At 38.6% G+C, this 21,004-nt stretch overlaps 1 protein-coding gene across 1 annotated transcript in view; it reads right to left on the minus strand.

Moving 5' to 3' along the window:
• LOC144529271 (fibrocystin-L-like) overlaps positions 1 to 21,004 on the minus strand; it is a 63,291-nt gene that overhangs the window by 38,066 nt on the left and 4,221 nt on the right. The window contains 32 exon segments of the mRNA XM_078268268.1: positions 1,166 to 1,378; positions 1,644 to 1,774; positions 2,057 to 2,199; positions 2,807 to 2,999; positions 3,920 to 4,052; positions 4,512 to 4,633; positions 4,774 to 4,938; positions 5,044 to 5,151; positions 5,401 to 5,464; positions 5,467 to 5,576; positions 6,765 to 6,897; positions 7,583 to 7,704; positions 7,845 to 8,009; positions 8,115 to 8,222; positions 8,494 to 8,599; positions 8,979 to 9,101; positions 9,776 to 9,853; positions 9,855 to 9,931; positions 10,752 to 10,884; positions 12,994 to 13,163; positions 13,408 to 13,571; positions 13,668 to 13,792; positions 13,988 to 14,134; positions 14,421 to 14,531; positions 14,752 to 14,906; positions 15,077 to 15,220; positions 15,425 to 15,560; positions 16,586 to 16,745; positions 16,872 to 16,963; positions 17,144 to 17,395; positions 17,397 to 17,410; positions 18,516 to 18,608. Of these exon segments, the coding sequence (XP_078124394.1) occupies positions 1,166 to 1,378; positions 1,644 to 1,774; positions 2,057 to 2,199; positions 2,807 to 2,999; positions 3,920 to 4,052; positions 4,512 to 4,633; positions 4,774 to 4,938; positions 5,044 to 5,151; positions 5,401 to 5,464; positions 5,467 to 5,576; positions 6,765 to 6,897; positions 7,583 to 7,704; positions 7,845 to 8,009; positions 8,115 to 8,222; positions 8,494 to 8,599; positions 8,979 to 9,101; positions 9,776 to 9,853; positions 9,855 to 9,931; positions 10,752 to 10,884; positions 12,994 to 13,163; positions 13,408 to 13,571; positions 13,668 to 13,792; positions 13,988 to 14,134; positions 14,421 to 14,531; positions 14,752 to 14,906; positions 15,077 to 15,220; positions 15,425 to 15,560; positions 16,586 to 16,745; positions 16,872 to 16,963; positions 17,144 to 17,395; positions 17,397 to 17,410; positions 18,516 to 18,608 (4,190 nt within the window).

A 21,004-nucleotide genomic window follows, 5' to 3' on the forward strand; every position in this document is an offset into this window, starting at 1 on the left:
AAAAACACAGTTTAGCATCGGATACAGACAACACAATGATGAAGCATTTGGAGTAGAAATACATTATATTATATATTATAAGTATTTTTTCTACAATCTGGAAAAAAAAAAAAATTGTTATCTGCAGAGAACAGAAAAGTGTGTTTGTTTAGGTCAATTACAACCAGTGTTTTAACAACTGAATGTATATATTGTTGTAAAGGTCTTATGGTTTTCCTTATGTTTTGTTTAGATAATTAAAGTCATCAGACTAATTATCCTGCAAGTTTGTCAAATCAAGCCATTCATATTTTTAAAAGCTGAAGTTTTACTTTTTATTTAATGCACAGATAGCCTTACATTGCCAGACCTATCTCCACAGCGCTACGGAGGAAGGTCTGGCAACAGGAGTATACACTTTTTGATAGGAGAAAAACATCCAGTTGTTTGCATCTCTTTAAACCAATCACAATCAACTTGGGCTAAGCTCCGGATGCAGCCGCCGTGTCTCCACAAAATGGTCTCCGGAAGGAACTTGTTTAGGTTGAATATTTGTATTGTAAAGAAAATGCAACATACAATATTAAATGAAGTTAACTGTTAACACAATACAGTCACGTGAGCTATATAAATTATTTGGACACATCTGAATTTGCTCTTATCATTGCATCGCCGTGTGTATTTTGACCTAGCAAACTCGCGCAATCGGTTCCAAAACGTCCCAGTCGGTAGAGTAAATGCCATAAACGTATTCTTTGTAAATCTTTACAATAATTCCCAGAACGAGTCCAAGCAGGCCTGCCTTGTTGCACAAATGATTCAGCCTTCTTTCTTAAAAACTTTTAATACTTATAATAATACATACTACAGTACATTTATTTGAATTGAGAAATCAATCCCAAAGTGCTACAAATACATTATAGTTTGTACCGAACATTACTACTGTATGTGGTCTGCGGCAGGAGTATCTCAGTAGAAGGGGTTAGTGGATTGCAAAATACACTGAAAACATATCAATTCATAACAGGCGCTCATATAGCATATTTTAAGTTTTTAGTAACAACTAAAGAAGAAAGATACCTCAAGAACAGCTACTGTAAAGTTATATTACTGGACAAGGACAATCTGGACATTTTTTTAATCTAAGTCCATTTTAGAGGAGTACGAACTATAAGCGCGTGCCAACCTCATTAGCTGCAGGCAGTGTCGCTGAAGCCAATGCCCTGAATGTGGGGTTTGATCTGCGTGCATGATCCCTGGTTGGGAGAGATGGAGCTGGAGGACTGTGCGTGGAGCAGGCCAAGGCGCCGAAGCGAAAGGCCGCCTGAGGTCTCGTTGGTCTGAGGGCACTGTGGGAGGTGACACACTGTGGAGGCTGCTGTGGAGACACGACGTGAACCTGAAGGGAAGACAGGGAAATCAGCTGATCAGTCGCAGCCTGGAATTGTCTATGTTTGGACTTGGATCTCAATTTGACTCTACTTTAGTTACCTGTCTATTTAAAAATGGAAGTTAAACAGTTTTTTGACACTTTGTTTTTGAAACAGTTTCTAGGTGCAGTCACATTTAATCCACAGATAACATCTTATTTGTTAAGATCTTAGTTTTCATTAACTTAATCCTCTTTCTGGTCTGTATTTTGGCCTACTCAGATTTAATCTGACACCTTCAAACAGGACTGTAAACCTACTGCGGTCGGATCCCTGATTGGTGACGACGTGGGTCTTCTGGTCCGACTGCATAACACACTGCAGTTCACTCTCTGAGGCGGCCATCACTTCACACTCAGCTCCTCCTGTCACATCACAAACAACGTAGATCATGGATGAGAACATATACAAAACCTAAAGCAGTTGCATTAGAGTACTTATTTTTTTTTATATTTGCATGTAGTTGCATCACTGTAGATTACCACCAGCTAGCAGCCCTACTAGTTGCTCCCTCAACCATTATTTTGATATCCAATTACAGTATAAATCATTGTATGTTAAACACTGACAAGTTTGAATGGTTGTTGGCAGAGATTGTTGCTGTGGTAATAAGTCTATTTGAAATTGCTGGGTCTCATATTGCTTACCAAAGGAGACTTTGTTGTCAGAGGTGTTGTTGCTGAAACCAGATCCAGAAACAGTCAGCCTGGTTCCTCCCATCAAGGAGCCAAGCAGTGGGGAGATGCTGTAGACTTCCAGGATGTATTCAATGTTGGCGTTTACACCGTTGCTATGAAACAAACAAGAAGAATAGAGTTCAATTAAGTCCCTAAATGAACAACGTTTTCTGGCTTCTGAGCAAAATTGTTTACGTTATATAATTGTTTTTAATAACTAGCTTTTGTGAAATAATTTTAAAATGTGTAGCATTAGTTGGAATACGAAAATATAAGTAGGATAAGGAGGATTTACCTGCCAAAGTGGTATTATTGGGCATTAACTATATATACATGATTAAAGTCATTCCCTTTTAATTAAACATTACAGTCATACTGTGTAATGTCCGGGGTGCCTTTGAAGACACGGGCCAAGAGTGACCCAACAATGATCATATCATGTTTCATTTAATGTGTTTTTAATTTCCACATATTAAAATAATTGACAATAACTATGTTTAATGTTGAGTTTTTAAACATATGTTGTATGTTATATTTTTATGTTTGTGTACGTTTAAAAATAAAAAATAAAAATCAGGGGATAAATTGTACAATATGATGAGTAAAGGTTTTGATAAATATTTTGAGTGCCTTTTTAACATGAGTTCCCAGCTGGTGATACGATCAGCACTCTTTCTGTAACTGTTGCCCGTGTGAAATTGTCTATCATGGTAGCTGTACCTTGTCTGAGGGTAGCCATTGTTTCCAACCTGCACATCCACCATGTAAATGCCAGGCGGCAGCACAGGGAGACGGCAGGTGATGCTCGTCGCCGCCCACTGCACAGTCACACACTCTTCCCCGCCAACTAACACAATGCTGTCATTGTCTTGGCCTCCCAGGTTCGAGCCCTGGATGGTGAGAACTTCATGTCCTACACAAAAGAAGAGTTTCTATCACTCAAATGCCAAGATAATTAGCACTTCTAGTCACCTGGTTAATTCCTCTTTATTATAAGCAACACTGATTGTCCTGCAGATTAACAGGTATTCTTGTTGTGTGGATGTTTTTGTGTTGTGTCCTATAAATACATGGAAAGACATGTCTTTCCAAGGTTTCTCAAGGTTCATTAAGCGTAAAGGGAAAAAACAGAGAAACATGCAAGTCAACATTACACGACACGAAGAACAGAACTAATGAAGTGATAACAAAAGGTTTCCTCCTTTATGCACCTGACAACAGTGGAGTCACACACAAACAGACACAAACAGTAAAGAATATCAAACATCATGCTATCCTTCTTTCCTTCAGACACATGTACAATTAGATTGATGTATCAGTCACTCCATTAGTTGTGCTTTGTTGTTTGAGAAAACATTAGAAGGGAGAGCCTTTATGTTGACCTGTTATATATCTGGTGTCATTAAAAGTGGGCAAAAATTGTTGCACACTTTGCCTCCCTATGCATTTCTCTTTTATTCAAATGACATTTCGGCCCTCAGGCCTTCTTCAAGATCAACAATCATAATCAACTAATTCACTAACAGAAAACTGTACAATCCCCATAGTTAACGGAGGGGTGTTTGTTTTGCAGGAGAGAAAAAAGATGGGAAATGTTCAGGCATTGAAATACAATGAATAAATATCTAATCTATTTTCATAAACAAAGAGAAAGCTGATTATATATTGTATCTGTTGCATTCACTGGACAGATTTCTATTGTCATTTTAGGACAAAACAAATCCTCCCCATTAAACCTACCCTCTGGGTTTACGCATCTCAGTAACACTTTATAATGATCCTACCTCACTGAAAGGTTATCAAACGCAAGAATACAGTTGACACCCAACTCACCAATCACAGTGGTGGTGCGCGGACTCAGGTCTGAGATCTGGGCTGTAAGATTAGTATCGTATGTGAAGGTGCTTCCGGCTGTCTGACTCATGTTTCCCACCATCACTGTGACAATCTGTGATCCTGCAGTCCCCTGAAATAAGCAAAATAAGCATTTATTTATTAAGAATTAAATACAATAATTGACTAATTCACACACACAACACAATCTTCCACTTGTAAATAGTTAAATGCATATTTAATAAAATCCTACCCATCAACACCAGAACATTTTCTTATGTACCATTTTGCAGTAATTGCCACTTACCACAGTGGTAAGTGGAGTATCACATTGCCACAAACATTTGTACATAGTTAAAGTACATGTTAAAGGAGCCGCAAAAGTTCATTTACTTAATATTAATATTAAAATGAGTGAGCTAAATAACTTAATCTACTTATGATGAATACGATTTTGCACACTGATGTTTTATCAATTTTACTGACATATAAAAGTGTATAGTAAGTGCCCTGTACTGCAGCTCTTTGAGATGTTAGATACTGCAGGAAAATAACATCCATAAAAGCAGTAGTTTGCAGTCTGAATACTTACTGCCTTCGTTCTGCATTTCAGCTCAGTGTCACTGGCATGAACCACGGTGCACTCATCACTGCCGACAGTAACTGTGCTGTTCTGGCTGAAGCCGAAACCTCTCACTGTCAGCAGCGTGCCTCCTAAGAAAAATATAAGACAAGATAATGGTTATATATTATTGTATTATAGAGAAAGGGATTCTGCTTTTGATTTTGTGATAAATAAATAATAGGATACTTTACTGCAGCCATTATACAGATGTGTTTGAGTAATGTCTTACCTGCCACGCTTCCAGAGAGCGGGGAGAAAGAGGAAACAATGAGCTGGTAGGTGAAGTGGAAGATGTTGCCTCCTGTGGAGCGTGAATCACCCAGAGAGGGAAAGCTGATGAACACGGGGTAAGAACCAGCACTGGCGCTGCCCAGTCTGCACACCTGAGTGGTAGCTGAAACACAGTTGACATAATCTGGTTAAACTCCTTCCACTAAATAATAAACAGCCGACACATCTACCAACAAGGTACAGTCTTCACTTAAAACTTCTTACATACCGGTGATCTGTTCAACAAGGCATTGAGTCTTTCCCACAATGATGGAGGCGTTTTCACTACCGAAGCCAGTTCCAGTGACAGTCAACAGAGTCCCCAGGCCATTAGACCCTGAAAAGTCAGCGATAGATACAACATTCACCATCATCACCATCTTTCATCATATACTGTATAATACTGTATGTACAGGAAGCCTGAAATTTGAATGTTTTTCTACAAAAGCTGACAATTAACTAAAACTTTTTATTGTCGATCAACTTTTTGTTTTGATTTAGAAGAACGAAAATTGGTCGTATATATTGCACATTAAAAATCAAGCAATAGCCAATAATGCTTCATGTTAAATAAACAATATTTCACCTTGCGATGGACTGATTCCAGTCACAATTGGAGTCTTGTCATCAGACCATTCAAACCCACAGTCACCATCGTCGCCGCCCACTGCACAGTCACACACTCTTCCCCGCCAACTAACACAATGCTGTCATTGTCTTGGCCTCCCAGGTTCGAGCCCTGGATGGTGAGAACTTCATGTCCTACACAAAAGAAGTTCAAAAACGAGGAATTTCTGTCACTCAAGTGCCAGGATAATTAGTACTTGACCTGTTTGTCTCTCATGTTCTCAGTTTAGTAAACCTTAAGGGCAAAAACAGAGAAAACCTGTAAGTCAACATTACTCAGAGTGAAGAAAAGAACTAATGAGGTGATAACAAAAGGTCTTAACTCCTTTAAGCACCTGGTGTCAGTGGAGTCACATGCAAACTCTGAATAGTAAAGAACATTCAACATTATGCTTTCCTTCTTTCCTTCAGACACATGTACAATTAGATTGATATATCATGTTCCTCAATATTAGAAGCATTTCAGGTTATCTATAATCACAAATTCACATGCTCATAACCTCAGTTACTTCATTAGTTGTGTTATGTTGTTAGGGCTGGGACGGTTACCGCATTACCGCGGGTCACGTGACGCCTACCGCGGGTCTGAGCTCGTCACTGTCATCGCCGCAAAAAAACATTGGCCTGCACATATGTGTGCACGTTGTGTCTAATGACATGGATTGTGTCTGATGACATTGTGTCTTACATGGATTCAAGGTTTTCTAAACAAAACTTATCATCAAAAGATGGAGCAAATCCGACCTTTCACGAGTTGGGGAGCGCAGTGTTCCATGACACATAATAACATTCCATTTGTGTTGACTATTATGCCTATATATATGCGAGAGTACCTGTGTAATGTCTTGTATCTGAGAAATGTCTTTGCCTTTCCTACTGTGTATTATGGTAGGAAAGGCATAGTATAGATATTTGGTTTCACTGAAAGTAGGAAAAAAGTGTTGCACACTCTGGCTCCATATGCATTTCTCTTTAATTCAGATGACATTTCAATCAACTAATTCACTAATAGATAAATGTACGATGCCCATAGATAACGAAGTGGTTTGTTATGTGGGGGGGGAAAAAAGATGGGAATTGTTATGAGGCATTGAAATACAATGAATACATATCTAACCCTTTTCTTTTCATAAACAAAGGGAAAACAGACGATATATTGTGTCTGTTGCATTCACTGACAGATTTCTATTGACATTTCAGGACAAAACAAATCCTTCCCATTAAACTTCCCCTCTGGGATTACGCATCTCAGTAACGCTTTATAATGACCCTACCTCACTGAAAGGTTATCACATGCATATATACAGTTGACACCCAACTCACCAATCACAGTGGTGGTGTGGGGACTGAGGTTTGAGATCTGGGCTGTAAGATTAGTATCGTATGTGAAGGAGCTTCCAGCTGTCCGACTCATGTTTCCCACCATCACTGTGATGATCTGGGATCCTGCAGTCCCCTGAAACAAGCAATATAAGCATTTATTTATTGAGAAATAAGTAAAATAAGTGACTAATTCAGAGATCTGGCTCAACATAAACACAACACAATCTTCTACTTTAAAAAAGTTCAGAATTAGAATCAGAAAAGGGTTTATTGCCACAATAAGTACACTTACGTGGAATTTGCCTTGGTGAAAGTTGCATACATAAACAAGCAAACAAACAAACACATTAAACATGACTATGAAGTAGACAATAAATACAGAAAAACAAATATATACATACAAAATAACTGTTAATAAGTAAAAAGAGGCTGAATGGGTTGAGTGCAGAATTTGCAAAGAATTTATAGTATGTGTGTGTCAGTTAAATTCATATTCAATAAAACCCTCCCAATCAACACCATTACATTTTCTTATGTACCATTTGTCAGTAATTGGCACTTGTGTTCAACAAAAATATGTACATACATTGCTTTTAAAAAGCCGCAAAATGTAATTTACTCAGTATTCATATTAAAATGAGTGAGCTACATAAGTTAATCTACTTATGATAAATAAAGATTTTGCACACTGATGTTTTATCAATTTTACTGACATATAAAAGTGTATAGTAAGTGCCCTGTACTGCAGCTCTTTGAGATTTAGATACTGCAGGAAAATAACATCCATAAAAGCAGTAGTTTGCAGTCTGAATACTTACTGCCGGCGTTCTGCATTTCAGCTCAGTGTCACTGGCATGAACCACGGTGCACTCATCACTGCCGACAGTAACTGTGCTGTTCTGGCTGAAGCCGAAACCTCTCACTGTCAGCAGCGTGCCTCCTAAGAAAAATATAAGACAAGATAATGGTTATATATTATTGTATTATAGAGAAAGGGATTCTGCTTTTGATTTTGTGATAAATAAATAATAGGATACTTTACTGCAGCCATTATACAGATGTGTTTGAGTAATGTCTTACCTGCCACGCTTCCAGAGAGCGGGGAGAAAGAGGAAACAATGAGCTGGTAGGTGAAGTGGAAGATGTTGCCTCCTGTGGAGCGTGAATCACCCAGAGAGGGAAAGCTGATGAACACGGGGTAAGAACCAGCACTGGCGCTGCCCAGTCTGCACACCTGAGTGGTAGCTGAAACACAGTTGACATAATCTGGTTAAACTCCTTCCACTAAATAATAAACAGCCGACACATCTACCAACAAGGTACAGTCTTCACTTAAAACTTCTTACATACCGGTGATCTGTTCAACAAGGCATTGAGTCTTTCCCACAATGATGGAGGCGTTTTCACTACCGAAGCCAGTTCCAGTGACAGTCAACAGAGTCCCCAGGCCATTAGACCCTGAAAAAGTGAAAAAATAGTGATATTTAACTATAGATACTACACTGTATGTAATGATGTATGTGATGCTATGTGATACTGTAAAATACTGTATGAAGCCTGAAATTTTTATGTTTTTTTTCTACAAAAGCTGACAATTCATTAAATCTTTTAATCGTCCCTCAACATTTTGTTTTGATTTAGAAGAACGGAAATTGGTCGTTTATATTGGCCATAAAACTCAACCAATAGCCATTAAGGCTTTATGTTAAGTAAACAAATAATATTAAACCTTGAGATGGGCTGATTCCAGTCACAATTGGAGTCTTGTCTTCAGACCATTCAAACCCACAGTCACCAGAACACTTTGAGGGAATGCCGTTGATGTAAACCTCCACCTGCAAACAGCATGAGCAAACAGCAAAACTCCTCATTAAAAATGTTGAGTTTAGGAAAATGTTTTACAACATGAAAATGACACAATGTGTAGGAACAACCACTAACTGTAAAATTATTGCTACTAAAGTCATAACAATAGGATAATAGAGGGCGGTAGCTGTCAGTCATTTGAATACAGTCCTGCCTGGAGGCACGAAATAAACAAATACATCTACATTATGCAAAACTACAGACAAAAATAAGACTTATGCTCTACAAGATTTATAATAAGCAAACACACCAACTAATCACCAGTGGCCTAAACATTTTGGCAGACATTTGACAGACAGATAATGCTAAAACCCAAAACCAAATGTGCTTTTTGAATCATGGTTGTACCTGTGGTTTGGTTTCCCAGACACGAAAGAAATCTCCTGTCATGCTGCGCCTCAACAATCCTCCCTTTTTCTTCTCATTTGTTGAAACAACTGCATTCTTCCCAACAACCGATAAGCCGTCAACCTGTAATGGGAATACATCACAATCAGGACTCAAGCTGTGGTTTTCTTTATGCCTGTAGGTTCAACAAGACATTCAGTACAAGTGAATACTGCTGATAAATCTACTAGCAACACCATAGTTACTGTATTACTACTACAACTGATACTATTAGTGCTGCTTCTGTAGCTACAGTATACTGCTGTTACTCATGCTACTAGTTTTATTATTTACCTATACAAATATCAACAGAAGTGAAACAGATGTGACAACAGAGATCAAGAAGCTATAGCAGAGTCATTTAAAATATATATATGTAGCTATAAATTAAATAAGGTAAAATTAGAGACACAAAAAGTAAACAGTGCTATGCAGCACCAATCAGCTGCCAATAACAGACATTGTCAAGATCATAACATTTTGAAATGATATCAAGCTTTTCAAGGAAACATTAGCCATATCTGGCTCATATTAGAATGGATTTAAGACTAAAGTTTGGTAGATAGAAAGACTCAAGAACATATATTAAACACACATATGGGATGAATATTTATGGCATATTGTTACTAAGACTGCTGCTTCAGCTACTACTGCACATACAATAATGAAAATACTTTTTTAGTATCAAAGTGTTTTGGGCAATGCACCAATGTTAACAAAAACACATCAACAAAATAATGATGAAATAAGAGTCTGACCTGGATCAGAGGCTGGTTTCCAGGTTTGGTGAGCCACTTAACCGTCCACTTGGGGTGTCTGCAGCTTCCCCTGCCATGTAACGCTGACCTGACCCATCCCTGCGATTCCCTCCAGAGCGTACTTCAGATCCTTCTCACTGATGTCCACTGGCAGACCTGAGAACAAACACTGGTTGTGTGAAGACACATCCCTGCAAAGGCAACTGTCACATAAGCAGTACTGCATGTATGTAGAAATATAGTGCTGCATGCAGACATGTGGAGTGATATATGTCGGGCTTAAGTCTTAATTACATCTACTACAACTGTCTTTTTGCAACATATCTGAACTATGTACGGACTGCAAAACTACGAGATGTCAGTATGGTTTTTGACCAGTATCACAAAGAAGAACTACAATAAATAAGGGGATATTATTCCATTGGGAGCAGTAGCTCATGAGCAGAAAATTATGCAACATTCAAAGCAACTTGTTTACATTTAGGTGGGAAAGAAAGACACAGTGGTAAAGGAATCACTGAAGCTAAAACTTCATGGATGTATTTTATGCTGTAGGCATGATGTGGTTACTTGAAATGTCAAGAGACGTGAGAGATACCTCTCCTTTAATCAGTTCTGAGTTAATAAACACTGTGTTTCATTTCTCAGATATAGCTTTATAGAGCCAACGTTTCCTGAGTCATTGCTCTGGCTCTCTCTTTCTTTGTTTTGTGTACGTTTCCACAGTACAGTAGCTGACAGGAGGAGAGATTGTGTGTGAATCAAGGAACCTTGGGAACTGGCCAAAACATCTCCTGCATACTATTCATTTTCTGTTAACATTGGTTTCTCATTACTGCATACAGGTAGCTTAAAAGTCAGTGGTCCAACTTGGGTCACAACCTTTCAGGTGATCCTATCTGTGGAACAACGTGCATTCAGACAGGACAGTGAGAGTTGTTACAATGCAAATACTACACATTCCCATCTGATCTACCTTCAGCTCGGCCTCCATAAATCCTCACATCAAAGGTGCCGTTCAGAGGAGGGGTGGCCCTGTGAGGGCGAGTGATGCTGACGGTGGCTGCTCCTTCTCTGTACTCAGCCATGTCCTCGCTGCTGTTGGACATCTATAAAAATATACAAGTGGGAAAAAACAGGATTAAAAAGATAATTGTTCTAATCCTCAAGCATCTTGTCACAATCCTAATTAGGATGTGCTGCTTTTAACATTACCGTACTATAAGACTGAAACAAGCATTTTTTCCAAAATGATATCCTTGGTGTAATTGGACAGACATCTTTCTCTGTGATTAATATTTGGAACTTCTAACTCAAGATGGATCATGAATAAGATCAGGTTGAAACTTCTTTTAAAGAGGGATCAGCCATGCAGTCTTGAATGATCTGGTGTCACCGGTAGTACTTGTTTGTTTTTTAAGCAGTTTTATGTGTATTTTCTTGGTGAGTTTTTTTGTATGTGTATACAGCAAAGGTCCCTGCTATAACCCTGTTTTTGGATACATTTTTGAATTTACATTTTTGATGGACAGTGGCATCTACATAAAAAGCCAAACTGTAGAGGCAAAAGGTTTTTAAAATCATAACAGATACTGCAGAATGAGGTAATGATGGATTCATGTCAGATTAACTGTTGATTTAGTTGAACAGACACTATACCGTGCAGTCACACTTTTCGTGTCAATCCTTATACAGCAGTCGGTCAGTGCTTCCGCTGCAATCTGTTAGGCAAATGATGACTGTACAGCATGATGAGGAATGAGACACATAAATGATCATTGTGGCGCCTCTCTGTAGGTTATATCACATGGCTGTGGGCTACAATACATTTCCTCTGTTTTTATGAGTCCCACTGTTGGAGCTGTTCCCTTAAACACTACTACGTACTACTACTACGTACTACATTACTACGTAAAATTGCATTCTAGCAGAAAGACTCAACTTGATTTCTGGAACACAACCTTTCCTTTGTGTGGATTTTATTTCCCAAAAAACACAAGCCTGGCAGATTTAGAGAGTCCACATTGTTGCTCCAAAAGACTGACTGTACTGAAGTAAATGGGAAAGCCCCATCTTATCTCATTTACATAACTCAACACTCGTTAGGATCTGTTAGAATATATTTTGAGAAAGTGTTAAGAAGAGGTTTCAGAGTTCATGAAGCTGACCTTGTTGCCTCCACTTCTCTGGGTTATGAGAGGCCATCTAGTTTTAAAGTGATAAGAGTGTGAGATATTGCCTGAAAAAAAGGACTTCTCTGATCGGGGGGAAAACGGAGGCAACAATGGAGCAATGTTTTGCAAGCGCGGGATTTGTGACATAAAGTATGGAAATGACCTGGCTCTCATGAAACTCCTTAAAGTTTGCAGGAGATTAAAACACACAGGTGTTCAAATCCAACAATAGCGACTTGTCTCTTTTGTGCTGAGAATGGGAGAAGTCAAGGTCATGTTTTCATACAGTGTGTTACAAATCGTTAGGAGCCGGCTGGAGCCAGAAGATCTGGACTGTATCCAATTGATGACAGCACAACCAGAGGATGGGATGGAAGTGAATAAATAAGACAGTTTTTTAACTTAGAGGGACCAGATACTGGGGGAATCTTTGACTGATTGATAGGTGAAAGATAGATCTGTATAGTATCTGATCCGTATGCATACGCTCTTGTATTCTGCAATATCATTCTTCACTAAAGTTTGTTATTAACTTTAACTGAACGAATCCTGAGTCTTATTCCGAATCCTGAGTTTTATTTCTCTGATCTTCCAGTAAACGAACACTTGTCAGGGTGTAGTGACCATAGAATTGGAGTCAGATTAAGTCTGGTCTTTTAGGGCCAGACCGGTCATCGGTCACATTTTACATTAAAATCCTGCAGATCTTAACAGCTAAAAAACAAAACTTTAATACTTGTGCTAGTGACAATTTTAAAAAATATTGTCCCATTAGGAAACTATTAATGCTCAAGGGGGTGTTTGTGTTTTGGGGAGTGTCTGATTAACTGTGTCTGGTGGTTGCTCCTTTCATACTTCACTTCAACTTCACCCAAAGCTCCACACCTTTGCCCAATTTGGGGTTTCCTGGCTCTAAAAATGAAAATGAACCTAAACTATAAAGACAGTAAATCTGTGTTCTCCTGCAGTCTACACTGCTGCCCAAAAGAAGGATATATATCAATATGACATTGTTCATGTACATAAATTCAATTAATCAGTTACCTCCAAGAAGCCAACTCCTATTAGTGGGAAATCAAAGGCACATTCAAGTGGTGTGGCTTTGATCGTGTAGCTGATCTGTGAAGCAGTTGATGTGGCTTTGCTAACAGCGATCACCTCGAAGGAACGACCAGAGCTTTCAAAGGGTGGAGGCCTTCTCTTCTGGGGAACAGCTGTAATAAAACAATGCAGAGGAATAAAATAAGCTGCTGACCATCTAAGTCTCAGTATTAGTGAGCAGCATCTGCACAGTCCTAGTGTTACATAAAATTGAATACAATGCTCTACAATGTTGAATCGTTCAAAGAAATATGCGGAAAAATATTAGAATATAGTCTGATTGCACTTCTGAACAACAGTTGGGTTTGACATTAAATAATGGCAACCCAAAATCAAAACTACTATCAAGCTCTTTACCATTTTCATCATCTGTGGTGGGTGTCTTTCCGATGTAAACGGCATCCACATAGAAATCTGCACCAGAGACGTCTTTGTAGAGGTAAAACTCCTGCAGACTGTAACTGCTTCCTATGTATTCTGTCTGCAGGGAACTCTGCAGATCCATGCATTTGTAACTCCATCTGTCAATAAATAATCACCTTTATAAGCAGCAAAATCTTTGCTGAAAAGTTTGCATATATCTGACAAATTAAAAGGACTTTGAGGAATTTACTGACCCTTGGTCCTTGGTGAAGAGAGTGTTGATGTTTGCCGTCTCTGTCTGGGTTTTGCCTTGGCTGTCGAGATAAGTGAACTTCATTCCAACTTCATCCTTCAACATTCCCTTGTATGCAAAGCAAAGCTGCAGGGAAAGGAATGGAAAACAATGAAGAGCAAGTGACAGCTGAGTTCTCTTTTAGAGGCAGTATGAGCAACAATTGAATTACCAGCATGTTTTAGTACATTTATCAACTACTTTCTTGATTGCATCCATTACAGTATAATTTCTAACCAGCTCTACAATATGAACAATAGAAAAAGCAGTTGTGTGTTTTACCGTGGGAAACTTGTCCAAAGAAACTGGTCCGTAGCTTACACCAGACTCTTTGGTGTAACTGTCCTTGAAAAGAACTTCTGCGTTCTTCAGCGACCACAGGCCACAGAAAGCGTTTTTCACTGGAGTCCCTTCCTCAGCACTATTGAACTGGTGAGTGCAAGAAATCAGAAAACTGTGAGAATTCAAAATCCGATACTCTTCAAGGATTTATGGTCTATGAGCTAATTCAAAGATGTAAAATTAGTGAAAAGGTATCCATTAAGTAAGTCAGTTTTGAAAAGCATGGACACAGGAAATGCTTTTCATATGTTAGTATTTCAATGTATGAACTCAACATACACATGCATGTCTCCATATTTGTTTGTTGTCTCGCTAACTTTTACGATTACAGACAGTCAGGACAAAATATGTCCGTTTTTTTGTTCTTACTGACCTGAGAGTTGTCATTTTCAAAGTCTTTGAAGTATTTCACATTAGTCCCTTCAGTGGTCAGGATCTCATCAGGACACTTAGGTTTCATCATGTCCACCAGAGCCGACTGCACCTGTTCACAATCACACAAGCTGGATTTTAGTATTGCGTAGTATTTAAGTATCAGGTTATTACACAGTAAAGGCTGTGACATCTGCAATAACTTCAGTCCAAAATAAGAAATGAAATAAGATATTATTAAGTCATTATTTCAAGATTTGTCCCATTTACACTGAATCACAGAATTAGGCTTGTAGATGCTGAATCTGCGCACCAAGAGAAACACAACAGACCTCAGACTCAGTTGCATTGAAGGCGATGGGCTTTGTAGGGATTCCCCCCCAGAGCAGAGTGAAGGTCTTCATGCTGCTTCGCCCCTTTGTAACCTCAGCAACAGTGATGTTAGTGTCGGAGCCAAAAACCTTGCAGTGAAGAGGTTTGAAATCCCCTACAGTCAAAGAAAAATTCAGATGATCAATTTATTTATTTATTGCACTTTGGCTGCTAAAACTACAAATACAATGAGGTACGCAGATACCATATAGTATAATGGTCGGTTACATAAATGCATGTGAATGAAGTGTAACAACCACTAGCTACTTGTCTGTCTCTTCATACCTCTGTCAGAATCGAATGTGACGGTGTATTGAGATTCTTGGCTATCGACCTGTTTGGTGACCTGGACTTTATCGGGTTTGATGGACCAAAGGCTGTTTAAGGATGCTTCCACTATAGCTGCTGAGGCGCTGACAGGAATTGGTCCTAAAAAAAAGGAAAAAGACAAAGCTTATAAACAAACATAATGACTGGTATATGCTGTCCTGTGGTTTCATTAGATTAAAGCAACAAGTTTAGGGTTTCTTTGGTGGCTATAATGCTAAACATATGCAGTTGTGATATTTTAAGGTAATCAATGTGTAAGATACATATGCAAGATTTAAATGAATCTATTGTAAAACAAATTACCTGTCATTGCATTTTCGTAGCCGAGGCTGAAGAAGGTGCTCCCACAAAGATAGCTGTCACAGCTGCTGCTGATGGTAACCTTCTGGACCTCTTTAACTGCAGTGACATTTCTGGGCCAGGAGCCAAAGGTTACCACCTGGGTAACAGTGATAATACGCAAAGGTGAGGTACAGAGGTGGAAAAGAGGTGGACACTGAACTCCCATGCAGAAAAATAATTCCTTCAGAAGAGGAAGACAATTGACAGTTTTGTTGTACCCACCTTCCCTCTACCTGCTACATTTACTTTTATCTCATTTTGTGATTTCCTACATTCTCCAAAATGACTTTTAACAAACAACCATGAGGAGAACAATAGTTCAGGCAATAATGCTAGCATTGTAACAGCCAGAAAACACAAACGTTTCCTGTCAGGGAGCTGCATCCTTTGCTTAAAATGCAATAACGTCTGGTTGTATTGCTGTGACTACAGACATTTCTATCTCTGCCTCCGAAAAATAGAACTGGAAAGCTCGAAACAACCCGAAAGAAGGATGGAAAAAGGCCTAACTTATTAGAGCACTGACAGAAACCAGTTAAAGCTAAATTGTCATTAGTTGCTTTTAACAGAAATGTTTAAAGGTGGATTTTAAAGGGCATACAAATTCATTTCAGTGTACTGTATTAGGCCTACTTAGTAATAATGACAATTGGAAACTAGAGAGGTGTAAAAATATAAAATCTGTTTTGTTTAGTTCAACATTTTGTGAAATAAGAATATTGATATCACTTTAATATCATGTTTAATATAAGGCTGGAGCTAGGAGACAGTGTTAGCATAAAGCCTGGAAACAAGAAGAAACAGCTAGCTTGCTCTGTTAAAATGCTACACGTACAGTACCACCAGCTCACTTATTAACATGTTATGTGTTGCACTATTTCCTGACCAGGAGCAGTGACTTTCTTGGATAGAGCCAGCTAGCTTTCCCCCTTTCCAGTCTTTAAGCTAAGCTAAGCTAACAGTCTTCTGGCTGTAGCTTCATATTGAGCGAACAGATACAGAGAGAGTGGTGTTGATCTTCTCATCTAACTCAACAAGAAAATTCTTTTAAGGGGAGGTGAGCAGATAATCTGGGATGCGCTGTGTTTCACAAAATAAAACTAAAGGTTTGCAACTACATACCTGTTCCTCATCGAACACGTCATATTTAATCTCAATATCCTGAACCTCATTGACAGCATCGTCTGTCTGGTCTTCTGTAAAGGAACTGTCCTCTTGGTAAATTGCGAGGTTGACACTAGCTGCACCGGCATATTCCTGATGAAGTATTTCAATGTAGTAGCTACAGGAAAAATAGTTTTTAAATTATTTTCAAGAGAAACTAAGTTTACAGCTAAGATGAATATGGTGTGTTTTCTATTTATGATTAGTCTTTCACGGGCCATTACAGTCATGTAGGCCTACTTACGGTTTTCCTTCCTCCAGAGCCAATACCTTAGACTTTTGTGATTCCCTTTGCATGAAATCTGTGACAAAACTTGTCTGGTATGCAACTTTAACCTGAAGTGGAGGTTGTGGGAAAAAAAAAACAAGCAGGGAAAATAAAGGGATTTTCTCACAAAACAATAAATCTAAATTACCTAAGTATCTTTGACTAGTTTCAAATGGATAGCATGCTTTCTTTTCAATAACTCAGATGATAACAGGTGTGATTCATGTTGAACTAAACCCTGTTCATACCTTGTCTTCTGGGCGACTGGAGTTGCTGAGGTAGAGCTCACATCGGTCATCACAGTTGAGGTATATTGTGTAGTTGGCGCTGGCTGGAGGTACAAGGAAGCCACTGGATCGTGAGCTGAAATGATCAATTTCCAAAGCTAAGACGTGGGGCATGGAGCCGATCCACTGTGTCCAGTATCCAGTTGTGTTCTCGTTGTAGCTCCAAATGTCCGTCACGTATTGTGGTCTTGTCTCATTCCACACCTCCATCTTTCAAGCCTCTTCCACCTGGATTTACAAGATGTGCATGTGAAAAAATGGAAAAGATTAGTCGATTAATCCCACCAACAGAAAATTAAACAGCAACTGTTTGATAATCTATTTTCAGAGATTAGTCATTTTTGAAGTAAAGACGCTAAACATTCATGGATTTCAGCTGCTGAAATGTGAGAATTTGCTGCTTTTCTTTGAATATATGATAGTAAACTGAATATCTTTGGGTTTTGAACTGTTGGTTGGACAAAATGCAACTTTTAAAAGACAGGGTTCTCTGATAAATTATAATGGCCATTTTGTCACTATTTTCTGACATTTTATACAAGAAGCTATTCATGAATCAATCGAGAATATAATCAGCAGAGTAATCACATGCAAAACGAATTGTTAGTTGCATCTTTAATCATAAATTCCTGATATTCACCTGATGGGTGACAAACTGTGTAACTCTTAGACAGTATAAATAACCACACAAGGAATTAATGTTACATATATCCATATAATCAAAGTACCTTTTGCTTCTTTTGCAATTAAACATTGTTTGCAGACTCCAAGATTAACATAAGCTTGTACCTCTTTTGCATGCTGCATACTTCAAATAAATACGTTTGAATCCTACAGGGCACTCAGGAGAGAGAGCTTTTCCGAAACGTTCTCTTCTTACTCTACTCGCATTTATGCTCTTACTTTTTGATCTCAAACAGCTAAGATGGCTTTTAAAGTTGATCTTGTTTTTGTTGCACATGAATCGTGATGCAAACAGTTGTAAAAACTAGTGCCCGTATCTGCTGTTGCCATCAGCTCTATGAGAGTTTTTTTGTATGATGTATGATCAAAAATATGTGCCTTTATCACAGTCAGATAACATCTTGTTACAGTACACAGCACTTCAAAGTGTGGTGACTGTGACAAGCGACAAGTGATGGCATGAGATCGTCATCTTCAAGACAACTGTTGACAAGCCGGACAGATGCTTTAAATTATTCCGGTGATCGAGATGTGAACCGGTGTTAATGCTTTGTTCAGATAATGACACAGCACAGAAATAAAGACAAGGGTTGGTCTCATCACATTAAAAGACAAAAGGACAGAAAAAGAAGAAGAGGTGTGTCCTCACCTGGGTAGACTGTCGCTTTGTTGTTCATCTCGTGTTTGGTGGTTCTGCAAGTAATTCTGTCATCGGACACACTCTTGATTTCACAAGACAGGCCTGAAGAAAAATCAGTGATTGAAAGCAACATACAAAAACACAATAGCACAGGCTTCACTGAAGGGAATAGTTAACCGCAAAGTAAAAATGTACTAATTGTCAGCTGAAACACGGCTGAAACTTTGTATGTGTGGAAAAAAACAGAAATTAGATTTTAGGGTGATGCATTTCTTTACAATGAACTGAAGATAAAAGCATGTTAATGTACCTTGGTTGCATTGTTCCATTACCACCAGTTATTGCAATTTCATCACTTTATTTCTGATATTTTGTTTTATGATACACTTTATAGTTACAAGTTACAGTTAGTATAGTTATAGTTATGTTTGTCAGTGCTTAATTTTGCGAATGGTGCATCAGTGGTTTCCAAACTGAGGGTCAGAAGATGATTGACAGGACAGGAACCAGAATAGAAAATAATTTTGCAACACAAAATAATTTTCCCCTATTTTCTAGTGAATTATTTTAAAATGTTTACCTTTCCGGGCCTCGAAAAATAAAGAAATAAATCTTTCTTTGGTCACAACCAGTCGACATACAGTACGCAACCAGTAACAACAGTTTACAAGTAGATATTGCTTTACTTTAAAAGGGTCAAAAAGATTCGGAACCACTGGTAGATGCTCATAATGCATATTGTGTATACTTTGCATGTTTTTTCCTCCTTTGGCTGCTGTTACACTTCTTCTATCATACTTCATTGATGTTGAGAAAAATATATATAAAAATATACAAATATTCAGGAACAGTCTTGAGGTGCACCCAATTAAATGGCTTGTTGATTCTCCTGTGAGAGGATTAGTGTCCAAGATTTATGCTAAACTGATGCAAGTATCCGTAGGAGAACTCCCAATAGTAAAGACATGGGAGTGAGAGCTGAGCCCTGAGGGGAACGCAATTAATTGAGAGACAGTTTGGGACAACATTTCCCACTGTTCCAAGAACCCAAATCACCAGCAGATCCACTTCAACATATGCCATAAGACATATTGGACACCTCAGAAGAGATACGTCTCTAAAGTCATTCCTACTCCCTATTGCACATTCTGTCTACCTGAACAAACTGGAACTTTCCTACACATGGTCTGGGAGTGTGAACAGGTGCATGAGTTCTGGAATAAAACAACATCAATAATATCTGATGTGATAGGATGTCGAATTCCTACTGACCCGATTGTTTTGTTTCTTAATGACGACTCTAAATTACACCTGCTTGGGAGACAGAAGAAAATTTGGCTAGCCGATTCAACCGCAACCAAGAAAATGATAGCTCAACGCTGGCTTCCCCCCCCCACCCCCACACTCACTTTGTATAAAACAGTGGTTGGAGTACTTCCTAGACATAGTTATGCTTGAACTCTCTACAGCAAGGATTAACAAAGCCAAGTCAACGACTATAGACTTATGGAAAAACGCAGCAGCACAAGTATCAGTCCTAATGACCTCAACACCACAAGAATTAGAGGAGAGCGACTAGGCAAGGTGTGATTTTTGTTTTCTTGTATATTGGTTTGTTTTGGTTTCCTTCCTCCTGTTTTCCTCGAGACCGCAGAGGGTGGGGGGTGGGAGAGGGTTTTGGTTCTTGTTTGATTGTATTTGTTTGTTCTGTATGTTGTATGTTCAAAAATATAAAAAGAATAAAAAAATTGATCCTAAAAATATTTTTAAAAAAAGAAGAAAAACAAATATTTAGGAAGAAAATAGATTAGGTGAGCTCTACGATCTGGTAGAAGTAGAAAGGGAATCTCATTTCTTCTGTGTTGTGCATGCTATGAAATTTGGATGAAATCCCTAAAGTGTTTTACTTGGATGTTTTTTTAAGTTGTCTGACTTTAAAGCATGGAAGCAAAGGCACGATGGACGAAGGCCGGTTACACACTGCCTGCTTGGCGTAAGCGTGGCGTTTCTGTTGCGTGTCAGCTGCGTGGCTGCTGCGTGGATTCTTCTGTCTTTACACACCAGAAACGTGTCTGACGCGGTGCTGCTGCTGCTAGCCTTGTCTGGACACATGTATGTTTCCCATTGATAAAATTAAATACCATGTTAAACATAAATATATACTGATTTGATTACAGCAAAGACAATGTATTGACGGCAAAATAGGCTACAGAATATTTCGTTCTGTATTGACAGGTGCAATATTAGAAAATCGATTTTTTTTATTTTTATTTTTATTACATTTATATCTGCATTTATATCAAAACCTAACCTAACCTCAAACATCAACATGTCATTTATTAATATGTATTCGTGTCTAAACGACATATAAACATCTTTTCCTATTCTATTTTGCCTGGAAACGCTTCCAACACGCTTGAGTGTCGCGTGAAAAATAGGCGTCGGTTCTATTTCTAGCAGGCACGCGTTTTCGGCGCTGCTGGAGCCGCGCCTGAGAC

This window comes from Sander vitreus, chromosome 14 (assembly GCF_031162955.1).
Source record: "Sander vitreus isolate 19-12246 chromosome 14, sanVit1, whole genome shotgun sequence".
In the NCBI taxonomy this organism is placed as follows: Eukaryota; Metazoa; Chordata; class Actinopteri; order Perciformes; family Percidae; genus Sander; species Sander vitreus.